The 25,498-nt window shown below is 38.9% G+C and overlaps 1 protein-coding gene across 4 annotated transcripts in view; it reads right to left on the bottom strand.

Annotated features, from left to right (window-relative positions):
* LOC134857046 (S-phase kinase-associated protein 1-like) overlaps positions 1 to 25,498 on the bottom strand; it is a 61,096-nt gene that overhangs the window by 6,736 nt on the left and 28,862 nt on the right. For 2 of the 4 annotated variants that reach the window (XM_063873386.1, XM_063873387.1), the window contains exon 2: positions 1,180 to 1,833. In XM_063873386.1, the coding sequence (XP_063729456.1) occupies positions 1,180 to 1,825 (646 nt within the window). In that variant the 5' untranslated portion in view covers positions 1,826 to 1,833. Of the gene's footprint in view, positions 1 to 1,179; positions 1,834 to 10,001; positions 10,539 to 10,738; positions 10,907 to 11,399; positions 11,532 to 11,862; positions 11,957 to 14,622; positions 16,664 to 25,498 lie in introns of those variants that run through there. The other 2 variants (XM_063873388.1, XM_063873385.1) reach the window with 2 other exon arrangements.

The following is a 25,498-nucleotide window of genomic DNA, read 5'->3' on the forward strand; positions in this document are numbered from 1 at the left end:
AATAAGAACCTTATTGAAAGTGATTTTAAAGTGAAAAGTTGTCTCGGTGTCGATCACGATTGGTATCATTTTTTTCGTTTTTCAAACTCAATCTTCTAGAATTGTTTCTATTTTAAATAACAATAATAACTGATTTTTGTTTCGCTCATTATCTTATTACTAACCTCTGACTAATTACACAAAACGAAAATTATTGTTGTAAAAAAGTGAACAATTAAGAAGTATTAAAACGCTCTACCTCTGTTTAATCCCGCCCCTTCTGAAACGTATAAAAGCACAACAATCTATGCTGAATCTTAAAACGACTGAGGTGATGAAAAACCAGCCGAAATCATGTCAGCAAAAAAGCGAAAAATAAAGAGGCACTCATTCAAAACCAGGGTCGGTAAAGTTACTAAATTACAAAACGACATTCAAATATAGTAAAAACTGTTGAAATACGGAGAAAATTCCATACTTTGTAATTTAAGTCGACAAAAAAGCAGACAGACGAAAATCCAACAACATTTCGTACAACTCGAAAAAAAAATCCGACCGAGATTCGAACTCCAAACCTTTGTGTCTAATCCCACGCTTTTCACCACCAGACCACGTGGGAGTGACCCTGGATGTTGTCGAAGTTACACAATAAAGCAAGTCTGATTTCTTAGATTTGTACGAAAGTTTGTTTACGGTAAAAAAAAAACGTGAAAAAAGCTCTCGCTAGTGAAAAAATGAGATATTTCACTAACACAACCGCCGTAAAATTAACGCCATCGTTGTCACAGCTGTGCTATATATTTTTAGAAGATTAAAAAACCAAGATATAAAACGACAGAGTTGAACTTAATTAGAGCAGCAAACCTCCTGGCAACATGTCTTCTGTCTAACAGAAAGTTGCTCGAATTTATAGCGTCTGAAAATATATAACTGAGTATAATTACATCGCATTAAACGTGCTATAACAAGTGTTTAAAATCAACATAAATCAAAATCCGGCACCGAAAAACCTATCAAAGCCCATTGTTAATTCACGGATTCTACAATAATTATATTGTTAACTTTTTGATGTTAGAGATAAAAATCGAAACTAGCAAATAATCATGCAGCAAAAACTTCTAATAATTCTTTAAACAATTTAAAAATCGATAAAAGAGCGCGAGCTCGATGTTATCGAGAACTTTTTTCGTTAAGACTGACCTGCAAATTGCTCGAACTCTCGTTTCTCAATTTTGGAGCTGTTGTCCCTGTCAAAAGTCTTGTAAGCGATCTCAATGTCGGACCTAGTTTTAGTCAGACACGCCACCAGAAAACAGTACTCTGGGAACGTTAAAACTCCGTCTGTGTCCAGCTTCTGGAAGAAATCATGCCCTTTGTAGTTTTTCGAGGGTTTCGGAGTACTCCGTAATAAAGTATCCAGATCTTTCTCTGTGACCTTTCTTCGACCTATTCTGGGCCTCGGGTTTGTTTGGGTTACGGACTCTATGAAATCCATGGGGGTCATGATTAGCTCTCCATTTGTGTATTCTAAAGACGCGAACTTCTCAAACCGCTTGTGGGCTATTTTTTTCTGCTGCGAAGGTTTGTCAACTTTTTTTACTCTTCTATTTTCAGACACTTGGGCAGATTCTGCGTGTATATTCACATCGCCAAAAATACTAACAAACTGTCTCTTTAAACGTGTCAAACTTGCAAAAGTAGAATTCTGAGCGAAAACTTCCGAGTCTTTTTCTCTTAACCGCTCGAGTGAGTAGCCGGAAGCAACTACAAATGAGCCCCCAACTGCGAACACTTTACTCCAGTCAGAAGTGATGAGCTTTCTTAAATTTCTGCTGTGGGAAGCCATTCCGATGTCTGAAAGATAAAACAACAACATTGATTAGAAGACGCAATTAACGCAAATTTAGGTATCTACTCTAATGAAATGCCTATATTGGAGGACTACTTTTGTACATTTGATTAAGATTTAACAAAATTTTTAGAACGAACTAAAGTAAATGATTCGAGCTAACCTCTGTGAAAGTATAAATATTTGCTTACGCCAGATACACATTAGAACCTAATGATAACAAATAAACATTAGATTCTAACGGGCCATTGAGGCTTGAAACTGGCGAGTCGCTTTTTGGGCCTCCCTGAATCCAAATCAATAATACATTTTTTTTTTAAATGAGACTAAAACTACATGAGTGGCTAGAGCATGGGAAGTCAGCTATAGAGTCAACTTATGTCGAAATAAATTTAAATAAACACAAAGGCTTGTAGTCAGTGATGAAAAGATACAAAAATAATTTTTCGAAATTCAAACGCAATATTTGAACTCACACGCTGCTAAATTTTAAGCTCAATTCAAAAAAATATATATTTTACTTCATTTTTCAAAATTTATATTTATGCAATTTTCATCTAGGCTGAAACAATCCAATCGGATTCGTTCATTCAACTTACTTAGACTAGCTAATTGAATCCGTTGATGACTACTAGACTACACAATTTTTGACAATTTATTCATTTTGAGGCGAAACTTTAGAAGTTCTTTCAAAGTGCCCGTTTTTTAGCATTTGCAGTTGAGATTTTCAATGCCGAGAAGACGTATTATATGAATTTGTGATATGTTCACTAAGTAGGAAACTTTTTAATTCATAGAACTGGTGCAAATTTTAACGCCGTAGGGAAAGCTTACTACAGATGGTAAAAACTGGCATTTTTAGACCAGGATTAAATTGTTAAGTCCTAGGAAGCAAGCACTGATATTTTCATCCAGGTTAGCTCAGAACATTTGCTTTAGGTCGATGAACATATATTGTTGAAACTCGAATTAAAAATTTTCAAAAAGGTTCTTTAAAGCAGGCACTTCAGAGATCAAAAGCCTGAAATCGCGTTTAATTTCGACCACTGGTGTAATGTTTAAGTAGTTTGAGTCGACTTCAATTTTGATATGTGCATCCAAATTTTGATATGAGCATTCAATATGGGCTTAAAGCAAATGGGCTTAAAGCAATTAGAAATCCATTTGGTTTCGAAACAAACTTCAGAAATTTAAACCTCATGATTTTAAATGAAATCACAGGCAAATCGCCAAAAATATTAAGGTTCAAAATAACTTCACTGACGAAATCAATCCAAAAACTTAAAACTTTCCTATTGCCAATATTTTGTAAATTTAATCGGACTGCATTCAGTTTTTTTTGAAATTTGATGCACTCAACAGATAAATATTTAGTAACCAATTGAGAATTGAGCAAAAAATGAGCAAAATGTAAACAACAAAATATAAATCAAAATTAATTTTCACATTTTTTGCTGTAAATGTTTGAAATATTAAGTATCCAGGAGCCTTTTTATTTATAAAATCATTTTGATCCTCAGCCAAATGTTTGTTAGGATGTCTAAAACTGACGTCTTGTAATCGAAACAACCCGATAGTGTTTTCAAACTACTTTCAAAAAATTTTAAACATATTTATCCTTGAACTTAATAGCATTTGTAAACCTGCCAATGAGCTCAAGAATTTAAAAACGATCAAAATTTTTTCAAGTTTCTTAGCGCAATTTAAATCCTCTGATATTTTTTAGAATTTCAAAAAAATTTCATACTTCACCTTTTAATAAAAGCTTTTACGGTTGAAAAAAAGGCACAGAAAACTGACACAGCAAAATGTGAAACCAAGACCAGGAAGTCTTTAAAATTATGTAGATACACAACAAAATCAGGCAAAATTTGAAATATGCACTCTGTACTTTCATTTAAAAAAAAAACATAATCCCTGATTGCAACACCCTTGCTAATAGACATAGCCAGCAGACAGTCGGGAAAATATCATTAAACGCAGGAAAATTGAAGAAAAAACGGATCAAATTAACCCCCCCCCCCTCTCCCGATATACCACGTTATCTTCCACCCCAGCATTTTATTTAATTTAGGTTGAATTTGCTAAGCGATGCATGTAAAAAGCTCGATTCTGATACTGAAAAATCCAATTTCATTGGATGTTTACCTTAAGCTGCTTTTGGGGGTAGGATATTAACCTGTTAAAAAAAACACTCAACTGTATGCTGGCTGTTTTTGACTTTGAAGTTAGAAAGAAGAAAATTATGGTCTCAAAGCGACACAACACCAACAATTGGCGTCACAAATAAAATGAGAAAAAAGCAGAGATAAGCCTGAACATATAGAATTTTAGCCAAGTGCCGGAATCCAACCCAACCTTGAGGTTGAGTTTCGTCTTTGCATCTGCACGCTTGAGATGCAAAGACGAAACTCAACCTCAAGGTTGGGTTGGATTCCGACACTTGGCTTATAAAATCTGACGGTTTCTTGACTAAAAAATTAATCTTTAACAAAGAATGAAACGAAAAATTTTCAAACGTGTTATAGAACTAAAAACTGATCAGAAAGTTAGGACCGGAACAACTTTCGCGGGCGGAACAAATTGGACATAAACTGGCAACACGAATCAATTAGTAAGAAAATATATGAAGAGAATTCAGAAAACTTGATTTTCGAAACTAAATTAGGAGAAATTAGAAACAAACTAAACACACAGATCTCAAGATCTCGAGGACGCAAAAATAAGCAAAATGAAGAAAATCAACCTCAAAAATATCATCAACGGCATTCGAACCGCAGACCTAACCGAACCAGATTAGTATACTGATGTCAACACGTCTCAGGATCCACCTCCTCTATAAACTTTCAAACAAATAATAGCCACCAATGAAGCGGAAAGATAAATAGATAGAAAAATCGATTAAATGCATGCTTTTAAAATGCTTTGTTCATCATACAGCAGAAAAGCCATCAAAAGTGAGCACAAATTAAATGAGAGTTGTGAAAAAAGGGGACTCGTATTAAAATCCACTAGCGTGTATTTGTGCGAGACGAAATAGGAAATTAATGATGATCTTTAGGCTTCATAAGACCAAATGGCTTGAGGATTGGGCTACAATGAGAATCAATTAGGCTCAAAAATGTTTCGCATAAAAGTCTTCAGAATCAATTAAACAAATTCAAGAAACAAACTGTTCACACTAGGTTATCTGTATCTAGAAAACTTTATCCTCAAAGTTTGCTAAGTTCAAAATCAGGCTTTCAAAAGTCAGCATGAAAAAGCACCACGATAAAAAAACTGCTCAAATCATTTCACATAGACATAAATACTGCTTGCCCGCATACTTTTTTTAATATTTGCAGGTCTCAAACATGGATGATTCAGAATAAGAGTCCAGATTATAAAATCTGATTCAGAATAAGACAGTCCAGCTTATAAAATCTGACGGTTTCTTGACTAAAAAATTAATCTTTAACAAAGAATAAAACGAAAAAATTCAAACGTGTTATAGAACTAAAAACTGATCAGAAAATTAGGACCGGAACAACTTTCGCGAGCGGAACAAATTGGACATAAACTGGCAACACGAATCAACTAGTAAGAAAATATATGAAGAAAATTCAGAAAACTTGATTTTCGAAACTAAATAAGGAGAAATTAGAAACAAACTAAACACACAGATCTCAAGATCTCGAGGACGCAAAAATAAGCAAAATGAAGAAAATCAACCTCAAAAAATATCATCAACGGCATTCGAACCGCAGACCTAACCGAACCAGATTAGTATACTGATGTCAACACGTCTCAGGATCCACCTCCTCTATAAACTTTCAAACAAATAATAGCCACCAATGAAGCGGAAAGATAAATAGATAGAAAAATCGATTAAATGCATGCTTTTAAAATGCTTTGTTCATCATACAGCAGAAAAGCCATCAAAAGTGAGCACAAATTAAATGAGAGTTGTGAAAAAAGGGGACTCGTATTAAAATCCACTAGCGTGTATTTGTGCGAGACGAAATAGGAAATTAATGATGATCTTTAGGCTTCATAAGACCAAATGGTTTGAGGATTGGGCTACAATGAGAATCAATTAGGCTCAAAAATGCTTCGCATAAAAGTCTTCAGAATCAATTAAACAAATTCAAAAAACAAACTGTTCACACTAGGTTATCTGTATCTAGAAAACTTTATCCTCAAAGTTTGCTAAGTTCAAAATCAGGCTTTCAAAAGTCAGCATGAAGAAGCACCACGATAAAAAAAACTGCTTAAATCATTTCACACAGACATAAATACTGCTTGCCCGCATACTTTTTTAATATTTGCAGGTCTCAAACATGGATGATTCAGAATAAGAGTCCAGATTATAAAATCTGATTCAGAATAAGACAGTCCAGCTTATAAAATCTGACGGTTTCTTGACTAAAAAATTAATCTTTAACAAAGAATAAAACGAAAAAATTCAAACGTGTTATAGAACTAAAAACTGATCAGAAAATTAGGACCGGAACAACTTTTGCGAGCGGAACAAATTGGGCATAAACTGGCAACACGAATCAAATAGTAAGAAAATATATGAAGAGAATTCAGAAAACTTGATTTTCGAAACTAAATAAGGAGAAATTAGACATTCCACACACAAATCGTTGACACTACACTGGATCAGCCCATGTTCTTAAAACAAAAAACAAGAATCTCTAACACAGATCTCGAAGACGCAAGAAAATGCAAAATTAAGAAAATCGACATCAAAAAATGTCATCTACGGGATTCGAACCTCAGACCTAACCGAACCAGATTGGTATGCTGATGTCAACACCTCTAAAGAGCCAGCTCTATAACCTTTCAAACGAAACAATTGCCACCAATGAAGTGGATAGATAAATGAATAAGAGAGATCGATAAAACACATGCTTTGAAGTTGCTATTGAAGTTTTTGCCCTGTTTGCAGTTAAGTTACAGCAGAGTTATTTGCTTTCATTTGGTAAAAGAATTTGAATGAAGTGAACTTTAAAACAAATCAGGAGTCAAACTGAAAAAAAAGTATTGTCAGCTTTTATAATTTTCCCTTAAGCTAACTTGAATCATCAACGCAAGGAAACAGAAACAAATGCTGACTTTTTTTTGAAAAACTTCACTTTCGAACTTTCGCAAGGAAAAAAGTATAGGACCTTGAGGTTTCTTTGAATTTCAAGAACAACTTACCATTGACATTTTTTTTTTTACATCAACTCAATTTGAGAAAACTGGATCAACAGTTAATTTTCATTCCGCTGTGAAATCTGCAAAATGAAATGCAGATTTCTTTCGTAACTAGAAGTTCATCACCTTTTTGTGACTTTTGAATTTCGCGTTTCGATAGTAGAGTTTGCCTTCTTTTTACAAAGGAAATGAACAGAACTTAAAAAGATATAAATCAAAACGCGAAAAATCAAAACGCGAAAAATCAAATTTTAGCGTGAACAAATTTAAGACTTTTTCCTGAAAAGTCTTCGCTCATGACTCTTAAACAGACGACCTTACTATTAGTCCTTGCTTTATTCACTCTCACCTAAAAAAGGGCCAGCAACCAACCCGTTTGATCCAGAAACTCTGCCCGAAATAAAAAGCAGTTTTTTGGTAATTCCCTACCGCAATTCCATCAATATCGGGTATTCAACTGTCAATTTCGGTACAATTTGATAGCACCCAAAAAGTCTTCACATCTATTTAGCTTTCTATAAAAATAGCATAGCTATCAACCATGACTAGCGTGTAACGCACCTCTGGCGCTTCGAAATTTTTAATACTGATAAAATACCGCATATACTGGCCAACATCTGCATCTTTTGAGTGCACTATGACAGCACCCAATTACAGGGTTAAAAAGTTTTTTTAAATCAAAATTTGAAAAACCACACAATTTAGTAAGTTTTATATCTAAGTTCTTTGAAAACTTTTAAAACGACACATCTCGGAAACTAAAAGCAATTGAGTAGTCGCAACTGGACGCAAGTTTTGCAATTCCTGAGAAAACTTCAGACTAACCACGTACAGGGTTGGGAATTTGAGAAACTTCAAACTTAAGTTTTCTGAAAATTTTGTGAAAAAAATCACAAAAACGTCATAACTGGAAAACTACAAAAATTTGTGCAGTCATAATTTGGGGCAAGATTTGCAACCCGTCAGAGTACTCAGACAGCCCTCAGCTAAAGGTTTCGAAATTTGAAATTTTTAAGCCATGAAGCTACGCGGAGCTTCGCATCTTTGCTTACAACAAACATAACATAAAACATAGTTAGAAAAAAAATTAAATGTGGAAGAGAACTAGGTGAACCAAAATTTTCGTATGTCTAGATAATAAACAACTAGGGGCCCAGTTAAAGATGGAGGTATGAGTTTGATATTGAATGAACTGGCTGAACTTCGCCCAAAACCATAGTTATTTCTCTACTAAAATAAGTGAAAAGAATAAACCAGCTTGATATAATCAATTTTTTCAAGGAGACAGTTCTCTTACAGAAAACTAAGGAGCCACCGCTTTTACAGGAACTATTATCGCAACTGGTTTTTTCAGTTGAACTTTTATCTCAGATTTGATTGTGTACATTAATTTGAGCCGAGGATTTTTTTTTAGCAAAACAAAAAAAAACAAAGGTAAATTGAAGTCAAGCTAACTAAAATTACAAATTGTAGGAATAAATCAAACACTGAAGGCAACATTGAAGAAAAAAAGCGCAGTAAAAAAACGATTCAAAGACTGGACAACTAAGCCGACAACAGATAAGCTGACAAATAATTGGACGACAATTTTATTTGAAACTGGTTTGAAAAAGAAGCTCCAGTTCAGATTCGAACCCACCTTTGCCGAGCCAGGCATAATCGTTACCTCCTGCCTAAGTTGGCCAGGAAGGCATAGAACTTTGAATACAATCTGAACCATAATACAAGTATTCTGTTAAACAAGTGGTTAACACGAAAAAAAAAGTCTATATTCCAGTTTGATAACGCGCTTGCTAGTCGCAAGCGTAAAACAAAATTTAAATTTAGGTTTTCTGAAAATTTTCTGAAAAAAATCACAAACGTCATGCAACTACGTGCTATGACGCTTAACCATAGTAAACGTATGCTTCAGCATGGTGAGATACGTTTCACACGAATTTAAATAGTATAGATAGACTTTATTCATTTCCATTAACAAAAAATCATTTCGATCAGCCGACAACAGATAAGCTGACAAATAATTGGACGACAATTTTAATTGAAACAGAATATCTCCGGTTTGAAAAAGAAGCTCCAGTTCAGATTCGAACCCACCTTTGCCGAGCCAGGCATAATCGTTACCTCCTGCCTAAGTTGGCCAGGAATGCATAGAACTTTGAATACAATCTGAACCATTATACAAGTGATTCTGTTAAACAAGTTGTTAACACGAAAAAAAGTCTATATTCCAGTTTGATAACGCGCTTGCTAGTCGCAAGCGTAAAACAAAATTTAAATTTAGGTTTTCTGAAAATTTTCTGAAAAAAATCACAAACGTCATGCAACTACGTGCTATGACGCTTAACCATAGTAAACGTATGCTTCAGCATGGTGAGATACGTTTCACACGAATTTAAATAGTATAGATAGACTTTATTCACTTCCATTAACAAAAAACTTACAAAGCCAACGGACAGTTGGAGAAGGATCAATGCATGCAAGGAAACAGAACAAACAATTTTGACTTTTTTTGAAAATCCTGATCCTCGTGCATCGAAAATAATATAAAACTAAAGCTCTTTAAATTTCTAAAATAAATCATGCCACTTTATTGATAAAATTTATCAAAGGAAAAACTCGGTCAATAGGTAATTTTCTTGTTCCAGAGAAATCTGGAAATTAAAACCATATTGAAAATAGAAGTCAATCTCGTTTTTCGTGACATTTACACACTTTCTGTTCGATAGTGGAGTTTGCCTCAAAAGAAGTCAAAACGCGAAAAATCAAATTTGAGCGTGAATAATTTTAGTAAAAAAAACTTTTTTTTGAGAAAAAAAAGCAAATATTTACGACCTATTTAAGAGTCTTCCCTGCGTTCATCGACTCTAACTCATTCAACATTAGTCATTAGCATAACTATGTCAAGTTCAAATCTGAAGCGAAACTTTATAACATATTTCAGAAAATACTTCTGGTACAAACATGACGATCAAAACAAGCTCAAAACTAGTTCTAAGGAAATAACTAAATTTGCCAGCTGTAGTAGAAATGAAAGTATTTTACACGATTGACAACAACTTTTAGCAACATCTTTTCACCTTATTTCCCAATCAAATTTTCTATTAATTATTTGTCATTTTTCATATTTGAAGTTGAGAAATAAGTGCGATCTCAAGTAATTAATTAGTTCTCGGAACACCGACACTTAGTAATTTGTCAATTAATTTTATTTGTATTTGCTATCAATTGTAAATGTAGTTAGCCTATGTCGAGGTTCTTGTAGTATGTATACATTCAATTTACATCGCAACAAACTGCCTTTTTTGTTGCGATCTACATCGCGACAAAAATGTCACTGCCTGCGATGCCTGCTGTGTTTTTCCCTCCTCTTCATTTACTTCTCCTCGCACCAGGAGTTCTCCTTTTTGATCTGCTCCTCTTCCTGAGGCGTGAAGTCGTTGACGATGTTGAATGTCTTCCGGATCTCCTCTGGCGTCTTGCCTTTGATCATGTTGGCCACAGTTTTGCAGCTCACGTCCAGGAGTCCCTAATTAACATCATTTTAGAAGTCAACACTGAGCATTGAAAACATGCATAAGAAAGGTATCCGGCATCAACTAATAGCTCACTAATAAACTCACTTGAGAAACACAACCATTTGAGACGTTTTTATACCTCAGTCCAAGTGACTCCTAGTCATAACTTCCATAATACTGCGCCTCAGCAAAGAAAGAGCCAGTGACTGACCTTGATGTCGAGGAAGTTGGCGGCTAGGATGATTTCAAACAGGGTTCCCTGGTCTACTTTGAGAAACTCCTGGTCCCAGGGAGGGATGTCGTCTGTCCTCTTCTCGCGGTTCTCGTCATCCTCCGGCATCGGAGGGTCGTCCTTGTGGTGCTTCAGCCATTCTAACACCTAAAATCATTTTTTTCTCCAACATGAATGCACCTGTATATGTATAACACATTTAGCAAAAATACATAAACTAGCAGTATATCGCTTACTTCAGCACAAGGAGAAAATTCCCGGACATTAACAGTATTTAGTCGACCTCTTGCCTTGCCTGGAAAGATACAGCCAGACATCGTTTGGACGATGATAAAAACATCCCACACCAGGAACCACCAAAAAAATTGTTAGATCGCTCAAACAGCAAATGCTTTAATTTCTTGGCGATCTCTGACGCACTAAAGGATGCCATCGAAGGCTTTCAGTACATCAACCGGTAGGTTTCCCGGGGCTCTCAGCTCTGGAAGAACAAATTTCACACCTTTCGTCGGACAGATCAGGTGTCGAACAACCTCCAGCACTGATTACGGAGAAAAAACCGGCCAATGAGTGCACATCGATGTCCCGAAATGATTGTAAAAAAAAACAACTAAGCTAAGAAAAGAAGTTAGCGACTGACTTTGTTGAAAATGGTGGAGCTTATGTTCTGGAGAGGTATCTCCTCGTCCTCTCCCTCGGCAGCTGGAACATCCGCACACATCCTCCGTATAGTCTCAGCCTTTGACACCTCACTCTCCAACACTTTGAACACCTAGAACACAACCAGGAGCGGTTTCAAGTGAGGGGGATCGGACGCCCCTCCCAAGGATTCCACCCCCTGACCACCCATAAGACCCCCTTTTAGTATCATTTTACCACATCCATTTCGGCCGACCGACGAAGTTTTTTCTAAAGCGTGATTATATATATACAAATTTTGAGGAAACGCGCGTTCATAGTCAAAACCTTTCAAATAGGGTCAAAAATGGTCTTCTAAAAGTAATTTCTTTCGAAAATTTGGAAATCAGTGACAGGCTTTACTATTATTTGCTGCTCCAAAACAGAAACTCTAATGGGAATACAGAAATCAAGAGAGTTACTACCTTTCCATCGTTCGTTTTCAGGGACAGCGTGTTGTCTTGCTTTTCAGTCATGTTTGCTTGATTAGGTCTATGTAGGTAAAAACAATCCGGAGATCTGAAAGTGCACTTGGTATGGGGAGTGGCAAAACACTTTTATAGAGAGTTCAAAAAAGTTCGGACAGACAGAATTAATTAAAAAGAGCAATCGTAGCATTTGACAGATTTTTGCGTGCAGATTCTTTTTTCAGATAACCTTGAGACACAAAATCGGACTGATAATTAGATTTTGAAAGCAACATTTTCCAAAATAGGTCAAATACTATTTTAAATTAATTTTGTGCCCCAAATTTTTGCTACAAATTATGATTACAGCTTTTAATAAATATATCGGACAACGTATTAAATTTCTGAACTATTTCTGACCTTCAAATTTAAACTAAAACCAAATACTTCCAGGAAGTTTTGCGTTTGCTTTTTTAGTCGGCATTTTGTTTTTTTGCTCTCTAAAAATACATGGCAAATTGTTGTTGAATGAAAAAGTTTTTTCAATGTTTGCTTGAAATATGGCAAAAATGAAGTTTTCCGAAAAAGCGCATTCATTTTGCGTTGCTCTTTTGTCAGTTCAAATGCAGTTGTGAAAATTCGATTGCAGTTTTAACGCCATTTCAGTGTCTCAAGGTCATAAATTCAAGACGTTGTCTAAAAAATTTAAGACAAAGCTATACTTTGAAATCAGAGCTGCAGTTGCTGAATTGCAAAGGTCGCGATGCACAAATTTTTAAATATGTGTTGGCAAATAAGGTGACCTTGAGCTGTTGAATCGGTCAAAAACATAGCATTTTAGCTTAAGTAGTTTTTCGGAAATCGTTTTCACTCAAAATTCAAAATTACATGCAAAACTTGTTTGACAGCCAATTTTTAACAAACTTTGTATGCATCTTTGAATTTTCAACCGACCTTGAAATCTTTTAGTTGAAAACGAATGATTGCATAAAAAAATTGTAGTATCTATAGCTAAGGCCAACTTTTCGGCAATATCGATTACCTTGAGCAATTTAATAGCGCAAAACTAAAGCATTTTGGGTTAAACAAATTTTCGTAAACAGTTTTTACGTTTGGAAATCAATGAGATAATAAAATCCAACGTCGAAATGGGCAATTTTAGGTTAATTAACTTCGTTCAGATTCGTTGACCGAAAAGGATTTGCCGACCATTTGGCATTAACTATATTTCAATTCGTTTGCTCTTATTTTTATGATTCTCTTATTTTTTTTGATTCTCTTTATAAAGTGCTGATTTAAATTATCCGGACAAAACTGAAAATTTAAACGCGTTTTTTTTGCAAATTGGGTTGAATTAAGACAAAATGATGCGAACTAAAATTGCTTAGACTTAACAAGAATTATTATGGTGCATTTTAGTTAGCAAATATCTGAAGATTTTCCCCAAAAATTGTTCACTTTGGATAATTTTAATCAACCAAAACTTACGCTAAATCTAATGAGTCAATTGATGAGCCAGCTATATCAAATTCAGCCTCTATATAGCTCAAAATTTTTTTTAGAAGAGTATAACCAACAAAAAGTAGTATAAATGAATATATTTTTGTTTGAAAGCCAGAAAATGTCATTTTTACTTTATAAAATTCCAATTCTTTGCTTGAAAACACGGTTTTGCGCAAAATTTTAGGTTAAAACCTTCTAAAATTTGTTGAACTGTATAAGAGGCTCACTTTGTATAGCTTGCTCGTCAATTGACTCACTGGACTTAACAAACCATTTTTTGGCAGAATTTTGGCACAGTATCTCGCAAAATAAAGTGCAACATAATAATTCTAGTTAAATTCTAAGCAATTTTAGATCTCATTATTTTTTTTTGTCTATTCTTGACCCAATTGGTTAAACACGCGTTTGAAGTTTCAAATTATGTTCATTTTGTCCACATAAAGTAATCTTTTGTCCACATAAATTAAATCAGCGCTGTTGTAAGGGCCAAACCAAGAGCGCTGTTGTAAGGGCCGAACCATTTGAGAAATTTGATGACCTTGGGCATCTTAATCGGTCAAAAAACAGAGTGATTTTAAGTAGATCAGATTATTTGATATTAGTTTTTTTATTTGCTCAAATGAAACCAAAAACAATCATAACTGACTTCAAAATCAGCAGTTATAGACTAATGACCTTCGGTCATATTCGTTCAAAAAAATATATTGCTATCGAGAATCACAAAAAGTTGCAACACAAAATTAATTAAAAAGTGACCTATTTCAGACAACGTTTGCATGCAAAAGCTAAGTTTTATGACACAGTATGTCCCAAGTCCACCTAAAATTCACATTTGCATGCAAAATTTGCTCAACGTTGGCAGATTGCTGTTTAATAAATTCAGTAGGGACAAAACGCTGAGTATTACTAACTTTGAAGGCCTTTTTTCTCAAAATGGTTTCCAAATTAGACAAAAAGAGAAGAACGAAGATGATTTTGAGTTTTGACCGAATTATTATGGACTTATTTACAGAACATTGGATCCAAAATTTTACCTCAAATTGATCAATTTTTGCTTCTTTAGTCAATCAAAACTTACGCCAAAAGAGTCGGGTCAACTGATAAGCAAATGTAAAAGCGAGTCGCCTAAGTACCTCAACAAATTTTGTGGGGGGTATAATTTCACTAATCATTAATAATCATTAATAATGTGCCCAGACCAAATTATCTTGAGCTTGCTTCCTAGTGTTTTGTAAAAAAAAAAGGCTACCACCCGATGTGAAAAAAAAATTCTCATTTTGACATCTGAAACAAATTTTCTGTCTTTCAACATGTAAACAGAGTAAAAAAACCTGAGTAACTTAATTGTTCTCTCTGGCTCATTTTCATCAATTCGAATCGATTTTCAAGTTAAACAAATTTCTAAATATAAACTCAAGAAACAATTGGACAAATTACGAACAATCATTCATTGCAAATTCACATCGATCCAAGCCTTATTGTTTTGGCCGAACTAAGGAGGAATGTCGCAAGGTCGATTTCACTTTCTCTATAAGATATCAACAATCTACATAATGTCTGTTGAGCGTCGACTAAATGAAGACGAGGAACTCGCGTAATCAACGTTCGTTTTTCGTACTCGCGTAACCTTTCACATACATATTTATGTTCATTTCTTATATATTTAATACCTCTGTAAAATGCAGACCTATTATGGCCGATTAAATGTTTGATAGAATGGTATGGCCCTTCCAGTTGGTTCTCAATTCGAGGATTGGCTGTTATTAAAACTTCACTAATGTTCCATTTTTCAGGCGGGAAAAGAGCTGGAGTTTGGTGCAACTCTATCGTTTCTGGAGTAGTTCCAACACCCGAGTTCATTTTGCCATTTGAACGAGGTTGGATGTCCTTGGTTGGCAAACGAGCAGCCTTAACAGCTCCTGATACGAACGTAGATTCAAACCAATCCAAAAGCAGATCTACCTTCAAATCATTTGGGGGAGCAATTTCTTTTAAATGAGACATTCCCTTTCTGACATCAGCAAGGGGTAAAAGAGCTAAGCAAACAATTTGAGCGCAAAATAATTTGAAATCTTCGGAAATTTGACAACATTGAATTAAATCCAGGTCAACAATTTTCTTCCAAACTACTCTGCTCAAATGAAAGAACCTGCCTTCTATTTTAATAGACGTCCCGAAGACTTTAATGAGCGCATTTACTGCAGGTTTTTCATAGTCCATATAGATCACCCCGTTTTGAAACGAACTCATGGAAATCCCGAGATCTCTTGCTTTGCTTTTCAAGGCTTGGAATATTTCAACATACGAGATCTCAGATCTGGATCCCATGAAAGCGTAGCCAAGAGTCACAATAACGTTGGCGTCTGGCAGCGACGCTTGTATAAGCAACAGTTGAGCAAAAATAAATGGCGGAACTGGGAGTGTCGACTCAAGATGAACTTTGAACGCATTGCATAATAGACTTAAATGATCGTCGGTTATGAAAAGTATCACTCTTTTGTCTGAGTTGTCTTCATGGTTGTCGTAAAGCAAAAACCTCTGAGGAGGGTTCAGATCTGTTGTTGCCCACATTCCTTCTATTGAAATTTCACTTACGTAGCGAGGATCAGGAGGCATTTCTTTTCTCGTAGGTCCATATATTGAGTTAGGTTTCTTCTTCCGTTTGATTCGCACTTCATTGTCAAAAATACCGGACAAGGAGCTGAATTGTACCACTTCTTTAGAGCCTTGTAAAATCAGTTCATTTTCAAGAGAATTATGATTTTTATTCTGAAAAGTTCTTCCTGTGACTTTCTGATGTTCATGTTTCCGTTTTTTACCTCTACCACGGGGTCGACTGCTGCTCGAAAAATTGGGTGGCCGAAAAGGCGGGTCAGCGGGATCTGGCTCTCCCTCATTTTCATCATAAGGAAAATCTGTTCCTAAGGCATCGGTTGTAAACAAAAGCTCGTTGTTTTGGTCAAGGCCGCTTTCATGGTAATTGTTCGAAAGACCTTCATTGAAATTATTCCTAAGATTGGAGGCTTCAGATTGTTCATGTAAACGTTTGAGATTGGAATACTCCTCAGTTAACTGAATTATAGCTGATGTTTCATTTGTGCTGGGAGGATGATTGTGTGAGTTAACACTCACTGCATTAGTAAGCTGTACTGAAGTGCGCAGGCGAGCAGGACAATTCCGCTCAACACGGTCTTTACATCTCCAGATGATGGCTTGGCCGGTTGTCGAATGTTGCGTGTATAGATATCCATTTAAACTGACGAGTTTTTCGCCGCTGTGATCTGAGAGCAAAATAACTTCCATTGTTCATTGCCGACTGAAAAAAAAAACGACTGATTTAAAGTAAGCTAGCGTGTAACGCACCTCCGGTGCTTCGAATTTTTAACAACTCATAAAAAATTGCATATATTGGAAAAAAGATCCGCATCCTTTGAGTGTACGGCTCTTTTCCAGATCCCCCTTTCAAAAAACCGAGTTTTATGTTTGTTTTACGTAGTATTACGGCTAAATGCGTGATGTTATACTGTAAAGTATGAAAAAAATCTGTTCACAGTTGTCGTTTCATTCAAAACGCCAAATTTCATTGCATTATCACAATGTTAAATAAGCTTTTCAAAATTGAATTTGAAAGGGGGGAACTGAAAAAAAGCCGAGTGTACTCTGACAGCACCCAATTACAGGGTTCGTGATCACAAATTTTGCAAAAATTTTTTATTCAAGTTTTTTTAATACTAACTTTGAAAAACCATTAAATTTTGTGAAACGTTAAATAGGTTCTTTGAAAAATTTAAAATGAACTAAGCAATTGAGCAGTCGCATTTGGACGCAAGATTTGCAACTCCTGAGAGTACTCTTACAGAACATAACTACAACGTTGGGATATTCAAATTTGGAGAAACTTCAAACTTATGTTTTCTAAAAAAAGATATTTTTTTGAAAACCAGATAAAACATCACATCTCGAAAACTACTAAGATTTGAGCAGTCTTATTTGAAGGCAATATTCACAATCCTTGACAGAACTAACAGCGCCCAATTACAGGGATGGGATTTTCAACTTTGTGAATTATTTTGTAATTTGAGTTTTTGAAAATTTATGAAAAATCACAAAAATCGTCGTAGTTCGTAAGCTAAAAAGAATAGGACATTTTTATTTGGAGGCCAGATTCGTAACCCCTCAGATTACTCTGACAGCCACCAACTACAGGTTAGGAATTTCAAATTTTGAAAAAAGTTTTAATCTGTTTTTTTGAAAACTTTTTGAAAAAATCACAAAAACGTCATACCTCGAAAACTACAAGGATATGAGATGTGAGATTTGGAGGCACGATTTGCAACACCTGAGAGTACCCTGACAGCACCCAATTACACGGCAAGAAATTCCAAAATTGAGAAATTTTTTGAAATTAGTTTTTCTAGAAATTTTTCAAAAATCTCGAAAATTGCCGTATCTCGTTAACTAAAAGGATTTGGTTATTCACATACGAAGACGAGAAGCGCAAAAACTGGGAAAAACCCTCACAATATCCCACTACTGGGTTGCTAACTTCCGACTTGATGGAATAAACACTGGATTGAAACTGAAAATCGAAAGCAAAATATTAGCCATTGCAATATACGATATAGCTTAAAAATGCAAAAAAACACATTAAATAAGCTTTCACATGGCGAAACAGTGAGGCCCACATTTAAATATATTAAAGATTTCAAATTTTTCGCAACTATGCGCATCGTCAGGCTTTGAACAATAAACCAATCTTAATGACCATAAAACATCAATTTACAAAGGTTAATTATATTTCACATACATTTGCGTTCTGAAACATCACGCAAGAAAAATATTCAATCACAGTTGACCTTCAAAAGTAATTAATTAGAAAACAAAGATTTTTAACCTCTAAAAATATTCAGAACATTTTCATTTAATTTGTGTGGAATCTTCTGAATCATAAATTTAATTACGACATCCAAAATAATGTTCGGACTAAAATTTCAGTATCAAATTCCTGCTTCTTTTTCCTGATAAGTAATGCCTCTGGTGATAACATTTGTCAATTGCTGTGATAAACCTTAAAGATTAATTGTTGTTATAAGCTTTTTAATAAGTATATGACATGTTTGATGTTTGTGCCTGTTTGTCGAGCGCCCTTTGAGGGGAATTAGAGACAGGTCTGTCAATAAGTATCTGGTCTGTGAGGAGTTGCTGGCTAGTTGATTTTGACATTCGCCCAGAAGGGTCTGAGATGCAGCGACTACCTCAGTGAAAAGAACGTGGAAAACGTTTGATTGTGACGTGGGAGAAAGAGCAGAAATGTTGAAGGAAGATCAGGAAAGAAATGTGACTTTGTGCGCCAGTCGTTCATATTGGAAAGTTTGACCTCGAGCAACGCAAAAGACATGTTTTTGTGGTAAAATGGAATTTTTCAGAAATTCGAATTGAGCATGTCATGCTCAAGTTTCTCGCGACAACTGAAAATATTCGAAAATAAGATCAGAGGAACCGAACTACAATCGAGAGTGGGGGTATTTTGGTAGTGACCGTTAAGCTATAACAAAGGTTTTAGTCTCATGTCGCAAGTGAACCGAATTGGCTCCGACCGTTCGAGGTAGAAAAACAAAAGAGATAGTGTCCCTAACTCTTGAGCCAATGTTTATAGGGCCTATTTTTCTTCAACCTCATATGTGACTTACGTAGGCGACTGTTACATAGTGTTTTTATGGCGCTCCTGGGTGTTTTTACGACATCAAGACTACGGGATTAAACCCACTTGACACAGCTCCTGGCTACATGCCCAATCTAGAGTACCGGTGGTACGGTTCAGCGGGAACATGTAAGCCTTCCGGTTGTACCGCGATGGCTTTTCAAGAAAACTCGAGAAAATTTCCTGGTGCGTTTTCCGAACGAGGCCTAGCTAACCGAGTAAGGGGGGGGTAACTAGGTGGACAAAAAACGATTAAAAGACAAAAAGCAAAAGGAACAGGAACAAAAAAAAACATAAAACATACAAAAAAGAACAGTGACTTTGATACCAGATTAGTTGGATCAAACCTTCAAATTAATTAAATAGTATACCCATAATGTTTTCATATGACCGATCGTTTTGATCAAATCAGCAACTATATACAGGTGCCCGAGTGTGTGGAGTTGTTAAGGGTTTTCAGATAGCTTGCAACTTCAGCGGACCACTAGGAGATTTGACTGGAACAGGTGACCAGCCAAGTGGGAAAGTGGTAATCAGGAGGGGGACCCGAGAAGTGCTGGACACGCCAAAGAGACATCCAGCACGGACAAGAACAAACAGAGAAGGTCACACAGGGGTGTTCTGTTTGGTCAATCGGCGGACCACTGGGAGACTTGACTGGAACAGGTGACCAGCCAAGTGGGAAAGTGGTGCTGGAGAGAGGTGCTGGACGCGCCAAGGAGACAACCAGCACGGAATCAGAACAAACAGAGAAGGACACACAGGGGTGTTTTGTTTGGTCAATCGGGTATCGTTAAAATCCACATTACGTTATAGGAAATAAGTGTAAAATTGGATAAGCGGATACCCACTGTTTTGAGGATACGTTTTTACTTGAGCAGAGCTTGGAAACAGGCACTACGGTTTTCTCTCAAGAGGTTTAGCACCCATCGCGCATAAAGTAATTTTCAGCTTAAAAGGGGGCTAAATAGGGGGGAGGATAGAAGGGGGCTGGTTAAGATAGAGGTTGGCGTTTGCAAATTGTAAAAAAGGGGGACACATTATAGTAACTCTACAATCGATATCGTCGATTTAGTTACATAAGTAGACCCAGAGTCTGGAAAAATTCATCTTTAGACCCAGAAGAAGTCTTGAAACGCAATGATATCCAAATTTAAGATCGAATTAAGGTAGGTAACCTGGTCGGATTGGGTAGGGGGATCGGAAACAGACCGTTTTTGAAACCCGAAAGGAGAATACACCATAAGATCGTTAGTAGGGGGAGGAAAACGCGTGACAATCAGGTACCAGACATTTTTTTACGAAAGGACGATATTGGTCACCTTTGAACATTGGGTGCGTTCATCTTTCTGTTTTTTATCATTTTTCTCGTTTAGATTTTTTTAAACGTTTTTGGAACTAATTTTATCGGCTTTTGACGAAGAGGTGATCACAACACGCTTGCTAACAAGTCGTGCTTCAACTTGCATCGGATTAATAAAGGGAGGTTATAACAAGGGTGCTAGTAGATAAAACTTTTGGTCAGTAAGATTGGGTTTTGGGGAAATTTCAATACTAGAGCTCAAGTGGTGGTACCGGGGATAGTGATCTAAGTGTCCCAACACCAAAGAAGTAGAGATCCGACTGTCCCAACGTTTAAACAAGGAGGTAATGGGACAGTGCGAAGTGTCCCAACGCTTGAGTGAGGGTTCTTGGGACAAAACGAAGTGTCCCAACACTTGAGTAGGTAGTCTTGGGACAGTGCGAAGTGTCTCAACACTTGAGTATGAGGTCTTGGGACAGTGCGAAGTGTCCCAACACTTGGAGGAAGGGTCTTGGGACAAGGCGAAGTGTCCCAACACTTCAGTGGATTTCTTGGGAAAAGGGAAGTCTCCCAACATATGAACAGGGAAGTCTTGGGACAGTGCGAAGTGTCCGAACACTTGGAGGAAGGGTCTTGGGAGAGTGCGAAGTGTCCCAACACTTGAGCAGGTAGTCTTGGGACAGAGTGATGTCTCCCAACACTTGAGTGGGAGGTCTTGGGACAGTGCGAAGTGTCCCAACACTTGAGTGGTAGGTCTTGGGACATTGCGAAGTGTCCCAACACTTGAGTGGCAGGTCATGGGACAGTCCGAAGTGTCCCAAAACTTAAATAAACAGGGAGACCTTGGGACAGTGCGAAGTGTCCCAACACTTGAGTGAGAGGTCTTGGGACAGTACGAAGTGTCCCAACACTTGAGTGGGAGGTCTTGGGACAGTGCGAAGTGTCCCAACACTTGAGTGGGAGGTCCTGGGACAGTGCGAAGTGTCCCAACACTTGAGTAGGAAGTCTTGGGACAGTGCGAAGTGTCCCAACACTTAAACATGGAGGTCTTGGGACAGTGCGAAGTGTCCCAACACTTGAACAGCAGTTCTTGGGACAGTGTGAAGCATCCCAACACAAGAACAAAGAGGTATTGGGACCGTACGAAGTGTCCCAACACTTGAGCAGATAGTCTTGGGACACTGTGATGTGTCCCAACAATTGAGTGGCAGGTCTTGGGAGAGTGCGAAGTGTCCGAACACTTGAGTGGCAGGTCTTGGGACAGTCCGAAGTGTCCCAACACTTAAACAAACAGGGAGATTTTGGGACAGTACGAATTGTCCCAACACTTGAGTGGGAGGTCCTGGGACAGTGCGAAGTGTCCCAACACTTGAGTAGGAAGTCTTGGGACAGTGCGAAGTGTCCCAACACTTAAACATGGAGGTCTTGGGACAGTGCGAAGTGTCCCAACACTTGAACAGCAGTTCTTGGGACAGTGTGAAGCATCCCAACACAAGAACAATGAGGTATTGGGACCGTACGAATTGTCCCAACACTTGAGCAGATAGTCTTGGGACACTGTGATGTGTCCCAACAATTGAGTGGGAGGTCTTGCGACAGTGCGAAGTGTCCCAACACTTGAGTGGGAGGTCTTGGGACAATGCGAAGTGTCCCAACACCAGGACGAAAGGTCTTGGGACAGTGTGAAGTATCCCAACACTTGAGTGGATGTCTTGGGACAGTGCGAAGTGTCCCAACACTTGGGTGGGAGGTCTTGGGAGAGTGCGAAGTGTCCCAACACTTGAGTGGCAGGTCTTGGGAGAGTGCGAAGTGTCCGAACACTTGAGTGGCAGGTCTTGGGACAGTCCGAAGTGTCCCAAAACTTAAACAAACAGGGAGATCTTGGGACAGTACGAATTGTCCCAACACTTGGAGGAAGGGTCTTGGGACAGTGCGAAGTGTCCCAACACTTGAGTGGCAGGTCTTGGGACAGTCCGAAGAGTCCCAACACTTAAACAAACAGGGAGACCTTGGGACAGTGCGAAGTGTCCCAACACTTGAGTGAGAGGTCTTGGGACAGTACGAAGTGTCCCAACACTTGAGTGGGAGGTCTTGGGACAGTGCGAAGTGTCCCAACACTTGAGTGGGAGGTCCTGGGACAGTGCGAAGTGGCCCAACACTCGAGTAGGAAGTCTTGGGACAGTGCGAAGTGTCCCAACACTTAAACAGCAGGTCTTGGGACAGTGTGAAGCATCCCAAAACTAGAACAAACAGGTCTTGGGACCGTACGAAGTGTTCCAACACTTGAACAGGTAGTCTTGGGACACTGCGAAGTGTCCCAAAACTTGAGTGGGAACTCTTGGGACAGTGCGAAATGTCCCAACACTTGAGTGGGATGTCTTGGGACAGTGCGAAGTGTCCCAACACTTGAACAGGAAGGTCTTGGGACAGTGCGAAGTGTCCCAACACTTGAGTGAGAGGTCTTGGGACAATACGAAGTGTCCCAACACTTGGAGGAAGGGTCTTGGGACAGTGCGAAGTGTCCCAACACTTGAGTGGATGTCTTGGGACAGTACGAAGTGTCCCAAAACTTGAGCAGGTAGTCTTGGGCAGTGCGAAGTGTCCCAACACTTGAGTGGGAGGTCTTGGGACAGTTCGAAGTGTCCCAACACTTGAGTGGGAGGTCTTGGGACAGTCTTGGGACTTGAGTGGGAGGTTTTGGGACTTGGGTGGGAGGTCTTGGGAGAGTGCGAAGTGTCCCAACACTTGAGTGGCAGGTCTTGGGAGAGTGCGAAGTGTCCCAACACTTGAGTGGCAGGTCTTGGGACAATCCGAAGAGTCCCAACACTTAAACAAACAGGGAGACCTTGGGACAGTGCGAAGTGTCCCAACACTTGAGTGAGAGGTCTTGGGACAGTACGAAGTGTCCCAACACTTGAGTGGGAGGTCTTGGGACAGTGCGAAGTGTCCCAAAACTAGAACAAACAGGTCTTGGGACCGTACGAAGTGTTCCAACACTTGAACAGGTAGTCTTGGGACACTGCGAAGTGTCCCAACACTTGAGTGGGAACTCTTGGGACAGTGCGAAATGTCCCAACACTTGAGTGGGATGTCTTGGGACAGTGCGAAGTGTCCCAACACTTGAACAGGAAGGTCTTGGGACAGTGCGAAGTGTCCCAACACTTGAGTGAGAGGTCTTGGGACAATACGAAGTGTCCCAACACTTGGAGGAAGGGTCTTGGGACAGTGCGAAGTGTCCCAACACTTGAGTGGATGTCTTGGGACAGTACGAAGTGTCCCAAAACTTGAGCAGGTAGTCTTGGGCAGTGCGAAGTGTCCCAACACTTGAGTGGGAGGTCTTGGGACAGTTCGAAGTGTCCCAACACTTGAGTGGGAGGTCTTGGGACAGTCTTGGGACTTGAGTGGGAGGTTTTGGGACTTGGGTGGGAGGTCTTGGGAGAGTGCGAAGTTTCCCAACACTTGAGTGGCAGGTCTTGGGAGAGTGCGAAGTGTCCCAACACTTGAGTGGCAGGTCTTGGGACAATCCGAAGAGTCCCAACACTTAAACAAACAGGGAGACCTTGGGACAGTGCGAAGTGTCCCAACACTTGAGTGAGAGGTCTTGGGACAGTACGAAGTGTCCCAACACTTGAGTGGGAGGTCTTGGGACAGTGCGAAGTGTCCCAACACTTGAGTGAGAGATCTTGGGACAGTCCGACGTGTCCGAACACTTAAACAAACAGGAGACCTTGGGAAATGCGAAGTGTCCCAACACTTGAGTGAGAGGTCTTGGGACAGTACGAAGTGTCCCAACATTTGAGTGGGAGGTCTCGGGACCGTACGAAGTGTCCCAACACTTGAGTGAGAGGTCTTGGGACAGTACGAAGTGTCCCAACACTTTGAGGAAGGGTCTTGGGACAGTGCGAAGTGTCCCAAGACTTGAGTGGGAGGTATGGGACAGCTCGAAGTATCCCACACTTGGACAAAGGGTCTTGGGACAGTGCGAAGTGTCCCAACACTTGAGTGGATGTCTTGGGAAAAGCGAAGTGTCCCAACACTCAAACAGGGAGGTCTTGGGACAGTGCGACGTGTCCCAAGACTTGAGTGAGAGGTCCTGGGACATTACGAAGTGTCCCAACGCTAGAACAAAAAAGTCTTGGGACAGTGTGAAGTGTCCCAACAATTGAGCAGGTAGTCTTGGGACAGTGCGAAGTGTCCCAACATTTGGTTGGGAGGTCTTGGTAATGCGAAGTGTCCCAATACCAGGACGAAAGGTCTTGGGACAGTGTGAAGTATCCCAACACTTGAGTGGATGTATTGGGACAGTACGAAGTGTCCCAACACTTGAGTGGGAGGTCTTGGGACAGTGCGAAGTGTCCCAACACCAGGACGAAAGGTGTTGAGACAGTGCGAAGTGTCCCAACACTTGAGTGGATGTCTTGGGAAGTACGAAGTGTCCCAAAACTTGAGCAGGTAGTCTTGGGACAGTGCGAAGTGTCCCAAGACTTGAGTGGGAGGTATGGGACAGCTCGAAGTATCCCACACTTGGACAAAGGGTCTTGGGACAGTGCGAAGTGTCCCAACACTTGAGTGGATGTCTTGGGACAAAGCGAAGTGTCCCAACACTCAAACAGGGAGGTCTTGGGACAGTGCGAAGTGTCCCAAGACTTGAGTGAGAGGTCCTGGGACATTACGAAGTGTCCTAACGCTAGAACAAAAAAGTCTTGGGACAGTGTGAAGTGTCCCAACAATTGAGCAGGTAGTCTTGGGACAGTGCGAAGTGTCCCAACATTTGGTTGGGAGGTCTTGGGAGTGCGAAGTGTCCCAATACCAGGACGAAAGGTCTTGGGACAGTGTGAAGTATCCCAACACTTGAGTGGATGTCTTGGGACAGTACGAAGTGTCCCAACACTTGAGTGGGATGTCTTGGGACAAAGCGAAGTGTCCCAACACTCAAACAGGGAGGTCTTGGGACAGTGCGAAGTGTCCCAACATTTGGTTGGGAGGTCTTGGGAGTGCGAAGTGTCCCAATACCAGGACGAAAGGTCTTGGGACAGTGTGAAGTATCCCAAAACTTGAGTGGATGTCTTGGGACAGTACGAAGTGTCCCAACACTTGAGTGAGAGGTCTTGGGACAGTCCGAAGTGTCCGAACACTTAAACAAACAG

The sequence above is a fragment of the Symsagittifera roscoffensis genome, chromosome 1, assembly GCF_963678635.1.
Source record: "Symsagittifera roscoffensis chromosome 1, txSymRosc1.1, whole genome shotgun sequence".
NCBI classification, from domain to species: domain Eukaryota; kingdom Metazoa; phylum Xenacoelomorpha; order Acoela; family Convolutidae; genus Symsagittifera; species Symsagittifera roscoffensis.